Source organism: Ascaphus truei, chromosome 4, assembly GCF_040206685.1.
Source record: "Ascaphus truei isolate aAscTru1 chromosome 4, aAscTru1.hap1, whole genome shotgun sequence".
Taxonomy (NCBI): domain Eukaryota; kingdom Metazoa; phylum Chordata; class Amphibia; order Anura; family Ascaphidae; genus Ascaphus; species Ascaphus truei.
Genome location: NC_134486.1, coordinates 411,883,170 through 411,902,304, shown reverse-complemented (window position 1 = coordinate 411,902,304; position 19,135 = coordinate 411,883,170). Strand labels below are relative to the sequence as shown.

The window sequence follows — 19,135 nt, the reverse complement described above, 5'->3', positions numbered from 1 at the left end:
TTTATTGTGGGTAGCGGGGGTGGGTGAAGGAGGTATTTGGCCCTTGTTTGTTTAGGGCTTGCGGGGGGGTTGCGGGTACACTTAACCCCTTCACGACCGTAGCGGTTAATACTGCTACGGTCATGAAGGGGTTAAACCCTCCCGCTACCCACCCGCAAGCCCTAAACAAACCACTGTTGGGGCCAAATACCCACTTCACCCACCCCCGCTACCCACAGTAAAAAGAAAACACACACAACAACTCCACACTAAATAAATAAATATATATATCTATATATATATATCTATATATATATATATATATATATATTACCCCAACAACCCCTATACCCCCTTAACATACACATATATGCACATACAGTATAGTAATGGGCACAATTACTATTATCCACAAATGGATAATAGTGAATGTGCCCATTTTAAATACATTAAGAACAATAAATACATTAAATACATATAGCACTCACCCTTGTCCGGCTGCCACGATGAAGGCCAACCTCATCTTCATCCTGCCCATGCCCCATCCGCTGCCTCAAAACAGAAACAAGAATAAAAACATCCAATGTAATGTCCCCTAACCCCTTAATCACCATAGCGGTTATTAACCGCTACAGTCATTAGGGGGTTAACCCACCCTCACCCACCACTCGGGAAGGCCTACATACCCTCCCCCACTAACCCCCCACCCCGTGAGGCCTAACCACCCTCACCCACTACCCAGCCGGGAGGCCTACCCACATACCCTTGGGGCCAATACCCCCTCCCCCCACCCCCAGTACCCACAATTAAAACAATACACTGCCCCACAATAAACATTATTCTATTTATTAAATACATTACCCACCCCCTGTGCCCCCCCCATAAATACATGATTTATCATTTTACATACAGGGTTCATACCCCAGGCCCACGCGAGTCCCTGGCGGGCCTGACGGGTCACGTGACAGACCTACAGGGTACATGCAACTTGTTTCATACAGGTTCTGGAGGCCTGTTGGTGGGTCCCGCCAAGCGCCATGGCCCCCAGGTGGTCTCCGCGGGTCACCGTGGTAGGCCCGCGGATGTCTGGGAGCCCCGGGTCAGATCCACAGGTATCTGAGGGGCCTTGGGAGGTTCTCACGGGGGTCTGGGGACTCACGGGTGCTCACAGCGGGTCCGTGGTGCCCCCACGGATGTGGGGCCACCGGTTCTTCCCCGCACACTACGGGTCCGCGGTGCCCCCACAGATGTGGGGCCACCGGTTCTTCCCCGCAGGTGTCACCCGTGAACCCACACAGCCTGATACCCGTGAGATACCCGAGGATACCGCAGGTGGTCTCCAGAGTTCTCACCCAGAACCAAGGAACCAACCCTGAATGTAAAATAAATAAACCTGACCTATACATTCAATACATACACCCCCCCCCAAACACATACAGTACAATAATGTGCCAAATAACTATTATCCAGATATGGATAATAGATTATTTGCCCATTATTAAACACATAAAACATGCATAAATCAAAACATGAATTTTTAATCTTAAAATCACCACATTGCATTGTTAAAATAAATCCAGCAGCCATTGTAAATATAAACCAACAAAAATGCAGCTACACAAATGTATATGAAATGTCACACAATTGCATTGAGTGTGTACATGATGCAATTAATCTGTGCATCACGTAACACTATGCAAAATATATGTAACAATAAAATATAATATGAACAATGTCCCCTAACCATCATGAAAATCAAATAGAAACTAAGCAACATCAATACAATTAGCATCAATCAATTAATCCATTTCCTCAAACAATTACAATGCAATACAAATCAATTATACAATTCCCTATTCAATTCCTAAAGCCAAACCATTGCCAAAACATTTCTAATTTAAAGTAACCACCATCATTCTAATCTAAGTACCATAAAGAAGCCATTAAAATTAACCTGTAACTAAATACAAATTACTTTATTCACAACAATGACAAAATAAAGCTGATAAATACATTAGCCATACATGAAAAGAACATAAACATTAGCAAACCAATCAATTATTATCCCTGTATATCTATCCATATAGATAGATATACATAAAATACAGGGGCAATAATACAGCATAAAAAAACAATGCATTTGCATACAAAATTCACATAGAATACACCCATTCGGTGTCCGTGAATGTATGTATATACATAGATACATTCACGGGCATTAAATAGGACTGAAAAAATAAAAGACATGAATGAAAAATCAAAAAAACCTGTTAAAGTGAAAATAATAAACTTTTCTTTTGTTTACTCACCATTAGATGCCCACTCACCGAAATCCAGGCGACCCGGAAGCACAGGAACCAATCCACAGGTAAACCATAAAATAATAAACCATTACAATCCATAACGGTGTATTGTTCTTCTATTTGTAATCCTTCACGTCTGTCTTGGGGTCTTCTTTTCTTCTTTGGGGTCTTTTGGGGTCTTCTCCGGCTTCTTCCGTCTTCTTACGCCACGCCCTTCTTCTCATCTTAGGAGGGGAGATGTTCTCTCCTCGGCGACTAGCTTCAAAATGAGGCGACATAGGCTTTTATAGGCCTATGACGTCACATTTTGCTCAAATGTTTCCCACGGTCCTGATTGGGCCGTGAAAAACATGTGATTTGGCCGAACAAAAAAAATGATGACGTCATTTAAAGGCAATGAAAGCACAGCCAATCAGAATGGCTGTGCTTCAATTGCCTTTAAGATGACGTCATGAAAAGAAACATGGCCGGCCTCACATGGTACGGTAGCCACTCAGAGCGTGGGAAATACATCCCAACTCTGATTGGCTCTAGTACCATGTGACAGGCTTTCAATGACGTCACATCCGTTCTCCCCCAAGCCTCTGTCACATGGTCTACTAGAGCCAATCAGAGTAGGGATGTAGTTCCCACGCTCTGATTGGCTACCGTACCATGTGAGGCCCGCAATGTTTCTTTTCATGACGTCATCTTAAAGGCAATTGAAGCACAGCCATTCTGATTGGGCCGTGAAAAACATGTGATTTGGCCAAACAAAAAAAAAATGATGCCGTCATTTAAAGGCAATGAAAGCACAGCCAATCAGAATGGCTGTGCTTCAATTGCCTTTAAGATGACGTCATGAAAAGAAACATGGCCGGCCTCACATGGTACGGTAGCCAATCAGAGCGTGGGAACTACATCCCTACTCTGATTGGCTCTAGTAGACCATGTGACAGAGGCTTGGGGGAGAACGGATGTGACGTCATTGAAAGCCTGTCACATGGTACTAGAGCCAATCAGAGTTGGGATGTATTTCCCACGCTCTGAGTGGCTACCGTACCATGTGAGGCCGGCCATGTTTCTTTTCATGACGTCATCTTAAAGGCAATTGAAGCACAGCCATTCTGATTGGCTGTGCTTTCATTGCCTTTAAATGACGTCATCATTTTTTTTGTTCGGCCAAATCACATGTTTTTCACGGCCCAATCAGGACCGTGGGAAACATTTGAGCAAAATGTGACGTCATAGGCCTATAAAAGCCTATGTCGCCTCATTTTGAAGCTAGTCGCCGAGGAGAGAACATCTCCCCTCCTAAGATGAGAAGAAGGGCGTGGCGTAAGAAGACGGAAGAAGCCGGAGAAGACCCCAAAAGACCCCAAAGAAGAAAAGAAGACCCCAAGACAGACGTGAAGGATTACAAATAGAAGAACAATACACCGTTATGGATTGTAATGGTTTATTATTTTATGGTTTACCTGTGGATTGGTTCCTGTGCTTCCGGGTCGCCTGGATTTCGGTGAGTGGGCATCTAATGGTGAGTAAACAAAAGAAAAGTTTATTATTTTCACTTTAACAGGTTTTTTTGATTTTTCATTCATGTCTTTTATTTTTTCAGTCCCATTTAATGCCCGTGAATGTATCTATGTATATACATACATTCACGGACACCGAATGGGTGTATTCTATGTGAATTTTGTATGCAAATGCATTGTTTTTTTATGCTGTATTATTGCCCCTGTATTTTATGTATATCTATCTATATGGATAGATATACAGGGATAATAATTGATTGGTTTGCTAATGTTTATGTTCTTTTCATGTATGGCTAATGTATTTATCAGCTTTATTTTGTCATTGTTGTAAATAATGTAATTTGTATTTAGTTACAGGTTAATTTTAATGGCTTCTTTATGATACTTAGATTAGAATGATGGTGGTTACTTTAAATTAGAAATGTTTTGGCAACGGTTTGGCATTAGGAATTGAATAGGGAATTGTATAATTGATTTGTATTGCATTGTAATTGTTTGAGGAAATTGATTAATTGATTGATTGATGCTAATTGTATTGATGTTGCTTAGTTTCTATTTGATTTTCATGATGGCATTGCTGGTTAGGGGACATTGTTCATATTGTATTTTATTGTTACATATATTTTGCATAGTGTTACATGATGCACAGATTAATTGCATCATGTACACACTCAATGCAATTGTGTGACATTTCATATACTTTTGTGTAGCTGCATTTTTGTTGGGTTATATTTACAATGGCTGCTGGATTTATTTTAATATGCAATGTGGTGATTTTAAGATTAAAAATTCATGTTTTGATTTATGCATGTTTTATGTGTTTAATAATGGGCAAATAATCTATTATCCATATCTGGATAATAGTTATTTGGCACATTATTGTACTGTATGTGTTTGGGGGGGGGGGGATGTATGTATTGAATGTATAGGTCAGGTTTATTTATTTTACATTCAGGGTTGGTTCCTTGGTTCTGCGTTAGACCTCTGGAGACCACCTGAGGTATCCTCGGGTGTCTCATGGGTACCAGGCTGCGTGGGTCCACAGGTGACACCTGCGGGGAAGAACCGGTGGCCCCACATCTGTGGGGGCACCGCGGACCCGTAGTGTGCAGGGAAGAACCGGTGGCCCCACATCCGTGGGGGCACCGCGGACCTGTAGTGAGCACCCATGGGTCCCCAGAGCCCCGTGAGAACCACCCGAGGCCCCTCAGACACCTGTGAGTCTGACCCGGGGCTCCCAGACATCCGCGGGCCTACCGTGGGGACCCAATTGTGGCCCACGGTGACCCGCGAAGACCACCTGGGGGCCATGGCGCTTGGCGGGACCCACCAACAGGCCTCCAGAACCTGTATGAAACAAGTTGCTGGTACCCTGTACGTCTGTCAGGTGACCCGTCAGGCCCGCCAGGGACTCGCGTGGGCCTGGGGTATGAACCCTGTATGTAAAATGATAAATCATGTATTTATAGGGGGGGGCACAGGGGGTGGGTAATGTATTTAATAAATAGAATAATGTTTATTGTGGGGCAGTGTATTGTTTTAATTGTGGGTACTGGCCCCAAGGGTATGTGGGTAGGCCTCCCGGCTGGGTAGTGTGTGAGGGTGGTTAGGCCTCATGGGGTGGGGGGTTAGTGGGAGAGGGTATGTAGGCCTCCCGAGTGGTGCGTGAGGGTGGTTTAACCCCTTAATGATTGTGGCGGTTAATAACCGCTATGGTGATTAAGGGGTTAGGGGACATTACATTGGATGTTGTTATTCTTGTTTATGTTTTGCAGCAGCGGAGGGGGCATGGACGGTGATGAAGATGAGGATGGCCTTCATCGTGGCAGCCGGACAAGGGTGAGTGCTATATGTATTGATTGTATTGATTGGTGTTTATGTATTTTAAATACACAGGGGGTGTATGTTATTTATTGCTATGTTTATTGGGGGCAAATGTCCCCAATAAACATGCTATTCTGCCTTAACCCCTTCATTGCCTTAGCGGCTATCCGCTATGGTAATGAAGCAGCATTTATGTATTTTAATAATATTGTGCGGAAGCAGGGGGTTTCCTGAGCTGAACCGCATTGATTTCTGGCTCAGGGACCCCCTGCTTCCCGAGTTACAGGCCCCGGTTTGGGGCATCGGTTAGAGTGTTGCCGCCATATTTATAGTGGGCACGACGCGTATGGGACGCTATAAAGATGGTGGCGACACTGCCACCCGATGACACATACCGGGGCCTGTAACTCGGGAAGCAGGGGGTCGCTGGTCCACAAAGCAATACGGTTCAGCTCAGGGGACCCCCTGCTCACTGTACAATATTATTAAAAACACATTCATGCTGCTTCGTTACCATAGCACATAGCCGCAAAGGTAAGGAATGATTGTTTATTGATATGGGTGTTTTATTCATACTGTAGATGTGCAGAGGGTCTCCGGAGCTGAACCGCTTTGGTTTTAGGTCCGGGGACCCCCTGCTTCCCGAGATACAGGCCCCTTTAGGGGGTGCCGGTATCCCTCTGCTTTGTTTACATTCCGCGGTCACGTGATCGGGACATTTAAAAGCAGAGGGATACCGGCACCTCATAAAGGGGCCTGTATCTCGGGAAGCAGGAGGTCCCCGGACCTGAAACCAATGCGGTTCAGCTCCGGAGACCCCCTGCACATGTACACTATGAATAAAATTGTATTTAAAATAATTTTTAATGTGCCAATGTTTGCGCCGAGAGAGCAGCGGATCTCTCTCTTCTGCAAACACATCTCGGCAGGGGACGGCTTCTCGGCAGCTTCTCGCCAGGCAGCCTGTCTCGCCACAGGTTACTCGCCATTCTTTTAAATGGTGGTGGCGCATTCATTCGCCAGGGATTAGGCCCTTCCTGCATACAGCGAGGTTAACACGCCAAAAACATGGCGAATTCAAAACCTGGCTAATGCATTTTTCCGCTGCTTACTGCATAGACCCCCAAGACTTTTCTCAAAAGACAAAAAGGCCTAATGCTACATCTAAAAACATATTATATAGTTAAATACTTCTGTTTATAAGCAAGGGTCATTTAGTTCAATTCTTTGACCAAAGTATTTTAAGCCTACAACCACGTCACGTTGTGGCCCCTCTGTAGGTCCTAACACTGCTGCACCTGTTAAAAGCTCTCATAACCTCTCTAATGGAGGGAGAGCTATATTTAATAGACTGGTAATTTACAGGTGCTTAGCAAGAACTGTAATTAAAAAGGTGAAATGAGCGAGCTTGGAAACAGGGAGGAGGGGTCACTAACCTCCATGTTGTTTTAGCGACTGAAATTAACAAACACACACAACCCTGGTCCTTGTTCCAGTAGGTTGTGTACCTGTGATAGTTCCCATGGTCTGTCTATTGCCATATATATGCCTGAGCATACCATTTTCATCGTGGCCAATTGGGTAAAATGAGTATCACCTCTGCCTTGTCTCTTTTTATTTTCAGCAATCTTGGTATGAGTGGGATTGGTGGGAAGACATACACCAAATTGAAATTGCATAGGAAACTCAGGGCATCCACCTGGAAGGCTTAAAAGTGATCTCTCTGGAACAGAATAGTAGTAACTTCCTGTTGGAGATGGAGGCCATCAGAACTACCTCTGGCTGAGCCCAACACTTTTGAATCTGTTGGATAATTGTCCTGTTCAAAGACCATTCTCCTGTATGTATTTGCTGTCTGTGGTCAAGTTCTCCTGTCGTGGGAGATAGACTGCAGTTAATCTGTAGAAAAACTTTGGCCCAAATTATAATGGCTGTCATTACTTTGCACCTTGTATATGCTTAACTGCCGCACTACTGTCTGATTTTATTGAGATGTTGACCTTGCACATATTTTTTAAAGGCCTTTAAGACTTTCTCTACTGCCTTTAGTTCTAGAGAATTGGCGTGGTATGTCTTGTATTAAGCAGTCCAATTCATTTGTGCTGTCCTGCTGCCTAGGAGAGCGCCCCAGCCTGACATACAGTACTTGCATCTTTCATAATAACCAGAGGCGTGCTGAATGATCGTGAAACCCCTGTTTCCAGGTTTCTTTGTTGCTCCCACCATCTTAGCTTCTCTTTGGTATCTTGATATAGTCTGATCTCTCGTTGCAAATCCTTTGCATTTCCATTCCAGGAAGTTGAGCTGTAAGGGTCTTATATGGAATTTCGCCCATCTTACCACTTTGAGGGTTGCAGTCATCTTACCTAATAGGCACATACAATCTCTGGTTGTTAATTTTTTTGTTTTTACAAACTATTTTACTCTGTCGGTATGTTCTTTCACCTTTTTTCTGTGGTAGCCTGACTACTCCTTTTGTTTGGATCATCCCCAGGAATTTTATTGACTGTACTGGTGTTAGTTAGTGCTTATCCAGATTTATTAGCTAGCCGTGAGTCTCTAGCAGCTGTAAGACTGCTTCGATATGTTTCTAAAGTTTATCTTTGTCCCTGGCTCTTATAAGCAGGTTGTCCAGGTAAGGATAGATTTATATTCCCAGTTTTCTTGCTTTTGCCAAAAGGGTAATAAGTTCCTTCGTGAATGTAGCTAGTCCGAAAGGCAGGGCTGTGTATTGGAAATTTTATTTTCCGACAGCATGTCTCAGGAATCTTGATGCTTTCTTGCCACGCGAATGTGTACATATGCATCTTTGAGATCTATGGAGCCTCACCAGTCGTCTTTCTGAATCGCCTGAATGACCAATCTGAAGCACTCCATCTTGAATCGTGTCACCTTTTGGAATGAGTTGACCTTTCTTTGAGCCAAGACCGCTCTGTATGCTCAAGAGGTCTTTTTTATCAGAAAAAATGTGTGTGTGTGCCGAGCACGTGCATTTTAAGTGAAACTTCTTTGTGTTTTGTCACTGTTTTGTTTTGTCACAGAAATTGTATTTGTGATGGTGATGTTTTTAATTAAAAATCAAAACACAATTTCAGTGACAAAACGCAGAGAAGTTTGACTAGGGCTGCGGCCTGGGGGAATGAGAGCCCGCTGGTCTCTAACTCGGCGCTCATTTTGCTCTGGCGATTTGTGTCCTGTTAGTTGCGCGTGTGGGGGGCGTGTCGGAGGGTGCGGCCTGGATGTCACGGAGCTGGTTCGCCCCCTCATTGGGCTTACCGCTCACATGACGCATCAGAGAGCAGCAAAATCAAATTGGACTGTCTCAGCAAGTAGCAAGCTCACGGGCATGTGCATGCGCGCAGATACCCATATCCTGGACAAGCGTATTCAGACTTATCAGTTTGATTGTGCTAAGCATGCGTGCGTGCTTCACTTCACCCTGACCGCAGCCTTAGAACGCGCGTGAGTGGCACACATATCCTGTTTTACCTATTTGCACTTCTATATGTATAGTATCTGTGAATTCCTTGTGTTTGTGTCTCTTTGTGTGTGTGTCTCTGTGTGTATGTGTCTCTGTGTGTGTGTGTGCATCTCTGTCTGTGTGTGTCTCTATTTGTGTGTCTCTGTGTGTGTGTGTGCTCCGCCTGTGCCTACTGCGAAATCAGGATGGAGTGCTGAGGCTAGTGTTGTACCGGGTAGTAATTAAAAATTTTTAAAAAAAAGGGTATCGAGTACCCGGCCAAAATCAATTGTTCTATCCGGCCGGGTACCCAGTTGGCACTTACCTGCAGGGTGGAGGAAGACCGCGGCGACCTCTATGAAGTACAGCAGAGGTCCTGTGGTGGTGTCAGCATCAGAAGTGTGTCTTCAGCCAGCGTGGGAGCAGCAGGAATCCATTACACAGCACAGCAGCACAGCCGGCTGTTCAATAGGACCGCTCCTGCTCCTGCACTGGTCACGCGGTTCCACGGCTCAAACAGAGCATTCTCCTTCTAGAACGCATCCACATTGAATCTAGGTGTTCTCCCTCAGACAATATCAGATTCCTCAGATGAGGACCCTCTTCAGTCCAGACTTGAATGTGACCTTAACCTCTTTGATGGTCACTTACTTGATTGTGACACTACCTTCATCCATCGAAGAAAATAATTAATTTGATCATTTGATTTGAATTACTTTGATCATTTGAAGCCTGAACTACTGCAGCTTTATGGCAGTCCTCACATAATTTTTTCCCTTCTAAAGCTGTCTTTTTACATGCAGCACAGATCTTTTCTTTCCTAATATTTTTCTTTGTGAAGCAAAGCCTCCACAGACAACTTTGAAGTTCCTTCAGGTATTCCAACAGAGGTACTGTATGTTGTAGAGGCATATTTGCTTATTAATAAGTATTAATATGTTGCTTCCTTGAATGCCGACTCATTCACTAATCCACTAGGTGTATAGTACAGATTTTCTAATGCTGATTGTTTCATGAATTTTCTGCTTTCTTTGAATAAAACTAGTACACACCGAGAAAGTTTTGACACCGACCCCTTGGCTGTATTGCTCTCCATAGCTTGCAGCATACACTCCCTCTCCTCAGACCACACAATCATTATTCTATGGCTTCTGCATTGCGTTTTATAGTACCCCGCAAGGTTACCGCTGTAGGTTTCCCCGCACTTCCGTCGTGCTCCCGTTTCTACGGCGTGTGCATCTCGTAGGGTCCGTCTCCCGCTGCTCTCAGTAGCGACTCTGCGGTCCACCCTGGTCGTTTCTGGGGACTCTGGATAGTTGTCTCGTAATGTGACACTAGAGCATCGGTAGAGAGAGAGAGGCTGAGAAAACTCCTCCCCCAGCCGAACTACACTGGTAGTCGTGGGGTAAGAGCCCCAAAACATAACATAATGTAGAAATCTGCCATGCGCTCCAGGGCAGATGGAACGAAACAGGATCTGTGTTATCAGTGTGGATCAGAGGGGGGGAGAGAACAAGGTGAGTGTGACCAAATGAGGCAACATCCAAGGGGAGGAGCTGGGGTAGAGAAAAATGGGGACAGTGTGAATCCTCTATATCCTTCGATAATACCCTCTAGTATCCTCCTCCCTCACAGAGATAAAGTGCAGTGATCCTGATGGCATGAAATGTACTCACGGGTTAAGCAGTGGGGAAAGCACCTCTCACCGCTTGATGTGTATCCAACTCAGAGCTCCCGCGGTGGGTCAGGCAATGGGGAAACAACCTCACACTGCTCTGCGTGTGCTCCGCTCTGAGCTACCGCGGTGGGTCTGGCAATGGGGAAACCACCTTTCACTGCTCCACGTGTGCTCCGCTCTGTACTCTCGCTTCCATCTCCCGCAATCAGTGGCACTGCACGTCAGCAATGTAAGCTCCTCCCTCTCCCCCCAAACGGGTGCCTCCGAAGTCCAAATCAGGCACAGAAAGAGACAGGGAGCCTTGAGAAAGACCAGTTGTTGGTTGAAATGCGTTGGAGGTTTTATACTGTCTACTTCTGTATGCTTCTGTATGCTGCAATAAAGATTTTTCACAATTTTCTACACTGGGACCACGATTTTTCATTTTTGATTTATAAGTGATCTGGATCGATTTGGGAGTGCCCTGGAGCCTGTCTCTTTTTGTGCCAAAACATAACAAACCTACTCTGAGGACAGAAAAAAAGACACCTGTAGAAGACTGATGGGTGGAGCTATCCATACGTATCACCGCTATTAACATTGAACTATTTTTTTGCCTACCTTTTAGCAAAAAGTTATGGGGCTCCCTGAGACACTGCATATGTTGGAAAATTTGTAGTCATTGATCTCTAATCTGTACATATGAATGAATTATTCCATGTCCAAAATACAATATAATCTACTGTAATTTTCGTGCCAAATATAAAATAAAGAGTCACAAAGAGCTGGGATATGCATTCAGCTGCTTCAAAGATAGTGTCATCACAATCATTATAATCCAGTGAAAAGCACTGTGATATTAAAATAGTCAATTGAAATGTTGTTAATCATTTTATCAAGGAATTGAATTAAATAAAATGCAAACAAGTACATTCCAAAATGTATCCCTACAAAATTTACAATATAAGCAAAATGATTTTAATATTTTCATTTTCAATAACAAAGTAACATATTTTCCCCCCAGAAGGTAAACATGTCTTATTCACTAGTGAAACAGGAGATGCTGAAGAAAGTGACACAACTAGCTATGTATGGGACACACAAGAAAGTGAGAAAGAAGAAGATAAGTTTAAAAAGGTACTTGTAGGAGATAAGTGCAGATGTATTTATTTATTTATAAAATGTTTTACCAGGAAGTAATACATTGATAGTTACCTCTCATTTTCAAGTATATCCTGTGCATAGAGTTATGATGGCAAATAATACATGGTTACAAATACATAGTTACATAAGTGAACAGGGTATACATTATATACAACATATCATGCACAGTTAGAGATAATATATATTATAGGCGTACAGTATGTAACAGTTACAGACCAGATTAAAATTTGAGACAGCTTTAGTTTTGAAAGAACTTAGACTGGTTGTGGCTGTGAGAGTCTCCGGTAGATTGTTCCAGTTTTGGGGTGCATGTTAAGAGAAGGAGGAGGGGCTGGATACTTTGTTGAACCTTACGACCATGAACAGTCTTTTGGTGACTAACAAGAGAGACGTATTTAAGGGAAAATAAAAATTGGCCTTTATTTACCCTGCGGTTTTAAACAGTACAGCTTCATGTGCGCATGCAAAACAAATCAAACAGTCCTATCAGTTTGTAAGGGCTGACTCACTTCCCAGTCCCTATCTGCAGGCCCTGGAGGCTAGGCCTGTTACCAACCTCTGACCCCAAAGTCCAAAGATGTAACTGTGAGCAGGGGCTTTTTCTGTCAGTCCGGGTCTGGGTTGGTGTCCATAGGGTGGTTTGTGGGGTGGGGGTGGTACCCTCTGGCGGGTTCCAAGGTCCCCTGTATCCTGGAATAGAGGGTCTGGTTCCCTGGGATCTCTCTGGCAGCCCTCACTTCCTCTGTGCTAGAGAGATCTGTTCCCGGGGAGCTCTCTAGTAGCAGCAGCTCCATGCAGCTCCTACAGGCTCCTTTTTTGAAGTGAAACTTCTTTAGTGGCACCTCTGATGGGATAAAACTGGATAGATGGGGGGCGAAATGTGAAACGGAAGTGACGTCACGTAATGGACACCGCTCCGCTCACACGCCCCCTGACACATGTGGCGGCGGCGATAGCCGCCGGCGCCGCTCCTAATCGCCGCCACACACCTCACCCTCCCACACACGCCTCACCCTCCCACACACGCCTCACCCTCCTAAAACTGCCGCTGTTCACCGCCCACTGCCATGCCGCGCGCCACGCATGCGCAGAAGCGGCTGGCAGCGGCGCCATTCCCCGCCCGCTGCCATGCCGATGGACAGGAGGAGGGAGGCTGCCGCCGGCGCCGCCGCCGCTCGTAACAGCCTGGGAATAGGGTGGTTTGAGCGCGCCGCCGGGGGGTGGGGAAGGGGGGAGCTTGAGCGCGCCACGCATGTGCAGAAGCGGCTGGCAGCGGCGCTGTTCCCCGCCCGCTGCCATGCCGTGCGCCACGCATGCGCAGAAGCGGCTGGCAGCGGCGCTGTTCCCCGCCCGCTGCCATGCCGATGGACGCGCCGCTCCTAACAGCCTGGGAATGGGGGGGTTTGAGCGCGCCGCCGGGGGGTGGGGAAGGGGGGAGCTTGAGCGCGCCGCCGGGGGGTGGGGAAGGGGGGAGCTTGAGCGCGCCGCCGGGGGGTGGGGAAGAGGGGAGCTTGAGCGCGCCGCCGGGGGGTGGGGAAGGGGGGAGCTTGAGCACGCCGCCGGGGGTGGGGAAGGGGGGAGCTTGAGCGCGCCGCCGGGTTGTGGGGAAGGGGGGAGCTTGAGCGCGCCGCCGTGTTGTGGGGAAGGGGGGAGCTTGAGCGCGCCGCCGGGGGGTGGGGGGGGTATCTGCTCAGAAGACTCAGACTGAGCCCCCCGGGTCCGCAGCTCCGCCGGGGGTGGGGGGAGTCAGGAGAGAGGGGGCAGGACACAGACAGAGAGACATACGGTGTGTACACACAGAGAGATACACATACACTGACAGACACACACACATTGACTGACACATACACACATTGACACACACACACTGACTGACTCTGACGCACACACACACACTGACTGACACACACACACACACTTACTCTGACGCACGCACACACTCTGACGCACGCACACACTCTGACGCACGCACACACTCTGACGCACGCGCACACACTCTGACGCACGCGCACACACTCTGACGCACGCACACGCACACTCTGACACACACTGACACACGCACGCACTCCCCAGTGATGTACCGAACACCGCCCCTGAATGATGTGCCTATTCCTTCCCCCCCACTGTGAGCTCCCCCACCCGCTCAACATTCATGATGCTGGTACTGCTGCCAATAAACACATACACACACACACTGACGCATGCACACTTTGACGCACGCGCACGCACACTGACTGTCACACATACGCACGCACACTGACTGACACACATACGCACGCACACTGACTGACACACATAAACTCACTGACTGACACACATACACACACTGACTGACACACATACACACACTGACTGACACACATACACACACTGACCGACACAGAGAGACATTCACACAACACAGAGAGAGAGAGACATACACTGACACACACACACACACACACACACATTGATTGACAGACAGACACACACACACACACACACTGACTGACTGACACACACACACACACACATTGACTGACACACACACACACACACATTGACTGACACAAATACACACACTGACCGACACACATACACACACTGACCGGTACAGATACATACACTGACCGGCACAGATACATACACTGACTGACACACACACATACATACTCTCTGACTGACACATGTGTGCCGAGCACGCGCGTTATAAGTCAATTTCTGTGACAAAAGTCAAAGAAGTTTCACTTACTATGCGCGTGCACAGCACACACAGCTTTTTTTTCTATCAGCTATAGCGCTTTACAAGTTTAAGCGCGATAGCACGGGAGAAAAAAAAAGCTTGCGCGATCGGGCAGATTTTTGCTCGGCCGGAAAAAAATGCCCATAACTTGTTAGTGAATCCCGCTTTTGGCTTCACTTTTTATCGGCCGAGCAAAATTTTTCCAAGCAGGTGCAAAAACGCGCTGCTTAGTGCATAACCCCCTCCGAGTGCAGCTACTTGGGAACTTGTGTAAACCGTGTTGTACATTTTTGTCGCTACTATATATATATATATATCCCAGTGCACCGTAATCAAGACCATGTATTGGTACTAGGTCGAGCGTTGACCTTATCTCTCGTTTTGGCAGAGGGATTGTCACGGGAGACCAGGCAATTACACCTTTAAACCGGGATCATTCATTGAGCATAACCAATAAGTAAAACAAATTGTCATTTATTCCATTGTAACAGACGTACACACAGTGGGTTACAATTATACAGAGGAAAACACACTTACTGGGGGATCTGGGTTAAAAAACTAACCTTTCCTAACTAAGATAGTCCTTAAAACAGTTTTTAGGTTACCGTGATGTACCTGCAAAAGTCCTGGAACTCAATTCGGCATGAATTACCAAATGCCACCGGTGTATCCGCTCCGGAGCTGCTGAAATCCCTTGACAGGGAGATTGTACCAAATGCCCTGGTACTCTTTTCATCTTGTAGTTCCAGCCGCGACCGCTACGTTCTATTCTGAGAATTTGTCCCTGGAATGTTGGACTTAGAAAATTTCTTGATTTGAAAATCGCTGAAGCCGGTCGCTGCTATTTCTCACAGAGCATCTTTTGGTGGTTTCAAATTTGCTGCTGCTGTCTTGGCGCTTAGAATCTTTAGACCTGGTTGGCTGCAGGGTTTCTTATAGGATTTTCAGTCCCATTCACAGAACCCATTAACCAATCAGCGCGTGGGAATTTCCTCACCAGCCTATCACAGGTTTTCCGGTACTCTGAAGCCGGACGGGCACCGATTTGGATTCTGCCATGGGCATGCGCTAACTTGGCACTTAGTATGCAGAACCCTCTCGCGGATCCTAGTTTTCTCAGAATCTGGGCTGGCAAATGGTTGCTGGATAGCCCCCTTTCAAGCCAGGACATGGGTTCTTGAGTTTTAACACTGGTACTTCGCCTGTCTTCACACCTTGGCATCTCTGTGACTTTCAAGTCCGGGACCCGAGCAGACTTAATGGCACCAACTTGGTGACCATCTGGTCTCTTGGAACCAAGGACTTGGAAATTCCACAGCTCATATACAATGTATAAATATATATACCTTTATACATCAGGTTAATACAATTTTATCCAAAATATTTCTAAGTCCCTCTTGTGTTTTGTTTTACTGAAACTATCTGAACGTTCATTCCCAGAGCTCTACGAGCTTCCTAACAGAAGTTAGCAAACAAGTTGGTTCAAAAAACGCTTAGACACACTCTCCCGGCTCCTTATACTTTCACTGGAGCCGGACGTAGAAAATATTTTCATCCTCGCCACCTTATTGCTGATGGGAGATATTCCAAACCCACATTCCTGGTTTTGGGGGTTGGGGCATGTACTGAGAGGGAACTTAACTATACTGGGGACCCCTTGAACATACCCAGGATGTGATTTATCCCCATGCCCCGTTTTACCTTTCTGGTTTGTGCTGAAGCAGGGAGACCTGGTGGTGAGTCACGTAACTGCTTCCTTGGGAGGATTTTGTCCGGAGGTCTGTGCCTACATGTCCCCGGGAATCTGACCCGATTCCCGGATACATTTTTGGGGTGGCCAGCAAGTCTGGTCCCCTTTTATCTAGGCACAATCCAACAACACTTTTACAGTAAAACACCCGTGAAACTCACACCCTGTGAACCCCACTGGTTATCACTCCTGGAAAGGCAAAACATACATAAATCTTTCATTACATTACAGTGCATATGCCATAACTGGGTTCAAGAGTTGATACTTCAAACTCCCCAATATGGCTCAGAGGTAACCAGCCGGGCATAATACCTTTATTATTGGCCTGGTTACCCCCTCACCGTCACAGGGATAAAGTAGAAATTAGCTCTTTCCTCCTCTGAATCAGCAGTTAGTTATTTTTACTCTAGACAGTGGCTGGTTCAGCTCAAGTAATGATAAGGGTTTTAGTAACCTACTTCACACATTGGACTTGTGTGTAATTCCTTTAATCACTGAAGCATGAGCATTGCAAAACTTGGAGTCATTGGATGCTGAAGGAAGGTGTTTGCTTATGTAACACCCTTATTCCCCCCCTCCTTGCCAGCTAGGGAAAAGGCGAGCCACACCAAAAATAAACTTTCCCAAGTATCTTACTAGTTTTTTAAACAGAATTGTGCTTGTGGGTATGTAAGTGCTCAGCAGTTTACCTTGTTCTCTCAGGTTGTTGAAGGTCCGTGCATGCTTTTGATGATGAGTAATAAAAATAAAGGGTGTCAGGAACTTTTATGAACTTTATTTAACAGTAGAGCATCTTCTTTGGTATTCTCACACAGAATTCCCCAAAGAGGCACATGCTTTCCCTTTGTTCATTGTCACTGATAAGTCCTTGCACAGCCTGGAAAATTGTGGATGCTCCCACCTCCACTGGGACCCGTTGGCAGGGCGCCCTCACGTTTGAGAAAACATACCCTATCCCCCTGCCATAGCTTCTGCTCCCCTCTTTTGAGGACAGCTGGGAACCTATCCCTTCTGAAAAATATGGGGTGATACTCTAAGGGACCTAACACTAAGGACCCTATGATGGAGTGCCTTACCACACCCTTTTGTGGGTAAGATGCACATAAGGGTCATATAGGGGGTCCCTGTATAATTTTGAAGTGACTTTCCCTCGCTGGAAAATAACAAAGAGATTCTTTCATAGTAACATATGTACAGTTGAGGCAAAATGGCGCAACCCTGCTTTTATATAACCTTTGCCCCATTCCTCAGTTACTGAGCAAATTAAAGGGTGGGCTTACTTACACAGAGTCATTCCCTACTCTTCTAGCAATTTCTAGAAGCAAGGCATAGCCAGACATTTAACCTTTCAATTGAAACATTAAATAGTTTACATGGAATATGCAACATACTAGGAAGTAAGGCCTGTAGTACTAGGAAGTAGACCTGTAAGGAAGTAACCCCTTACTCCCGGTAGGGACTAGGACTCACTAGGGCCAAATAATCTAAATTAACCCCAAAGGTGCTACACTTACATAATTACATCATATTCTTTTATGTAGCCCCGTTTTCCCCTTCTCTGGGAGATTCTACTGCTACGTGAGGTGTCATGGTGCATACCTGTTTGGAGCAGGAGATCTTTAGCTGCCGCATTGTTATAGGGAGAGCAGGACAGGCTTTTGGGTTCTTGTTATTGCAGTTCTTCTCATAGTTCTCAGCGCCTCCAGCTGTAATGGGCTCCAGGGTATTCCGGAGATCAGTTCCCACCACTGCATACTTATTCCACTCTCCCCAGGAACTGACACTCAGGAGGGTGAAAAGTGAACAAGGATCTGTATTGTGCATTCTGATAGACAGCCACTACAATTCATCCTACAGTGCTGTAAGGTCTTTGAAATCCCAGACTTCTGGAGGGTGCCTACCCCGGTAGTAGGGGTAATGCGCCTGGGGTGGGCCAACTCATCCTCGCAATGGGAGAGACTGACAGCCCATGCTCTCTCCTTTCTCTCCAGAGAAAGACTAACTAAATATGGGATACTCCCCTGATTAGGCTTCAGAGGGGGCGGGCTCATAGTCTAGACCTAAACTGATAGGCCTACCCAGGCTATGAGTCACTACCTCAACTCTGTTCATCACAGAGGAGCCTTCAGGGGGACAAAAGCTTACGTAATAGGGTGAAAGACAGGTAGAATGGACTTACCATGTTACAGTTATATAAAAAAATATATATATATTTGTATGTTTGTATATTTGTCTGAATACCAGTAGAGTAGTGTGGTACTGTAGTTAAGCATTTGACTCTATAATTTACTATCTCTTATTCAATACGGTATGTACACTGCATTCTTGCTGTTGAACCATGTTGCTTGAATGTTCCCCTTTGGTGGACAAATTAAATAAAGTCTATATAAATCATGTTTGGGTTTAAACTGCTGTTCTCTATTTTACCTCCAATATTCAACTTTAAAGCTGGCAACATGTACTCATTTTGAAGGCTTCTTCCATGTACAATACCGTGCATAAATAGAAAGAGAAGAATGGGTAATTACACCTGTGAAAAGGTGAGGCTGACACAGAGGTGTGTTCAAAGAGTAGAAATAGTTTATTATGAGTGCAGCATCAATGCGAGTAAAATAGCCAGCTTTGTCCTTTGCGTGCAGGATAAAGCCTGGCCCGGCAACAGGGGGGGGGGTTGCCAGGGTTGGCGTCCTGGCCACCCAGGCCCCTGTGTGGCCGATCCCGTCTCATGAAAAAAAAAAAAAGTGCAAGAAGAAGAAAAAAAT

At 45.7% G+C, this 19,135-nt stretch overlaps 1 protein-coding gene across 4 annotated transcripts in view; it reads left to right on the top strand.

The window, feature by feature from the left end:
* The window catches only part of DNAH8 (dynein axonemal heavy chain 8), a 1,091,167-nt gene that overhangs the window by 343,628 nt on the left and 728,404 nt on the right, over positions 1 to 19,135 (top strand). For all 4 annotated transcript variants that reach the window (XM_075598772.1, XM_075598771.1, XM_075598773.1 and 1 more), the window contains one exon: positions 11,762 to 11,874. In XM_075598772.1, the coding sequence (XP_075454887.1) occupies positions 11,762 to 11,874 (113 nt within the window). The remainder of the gene's footprint in view (positions 1 to 11,761; positions 11,875 to 19,135) is intronic.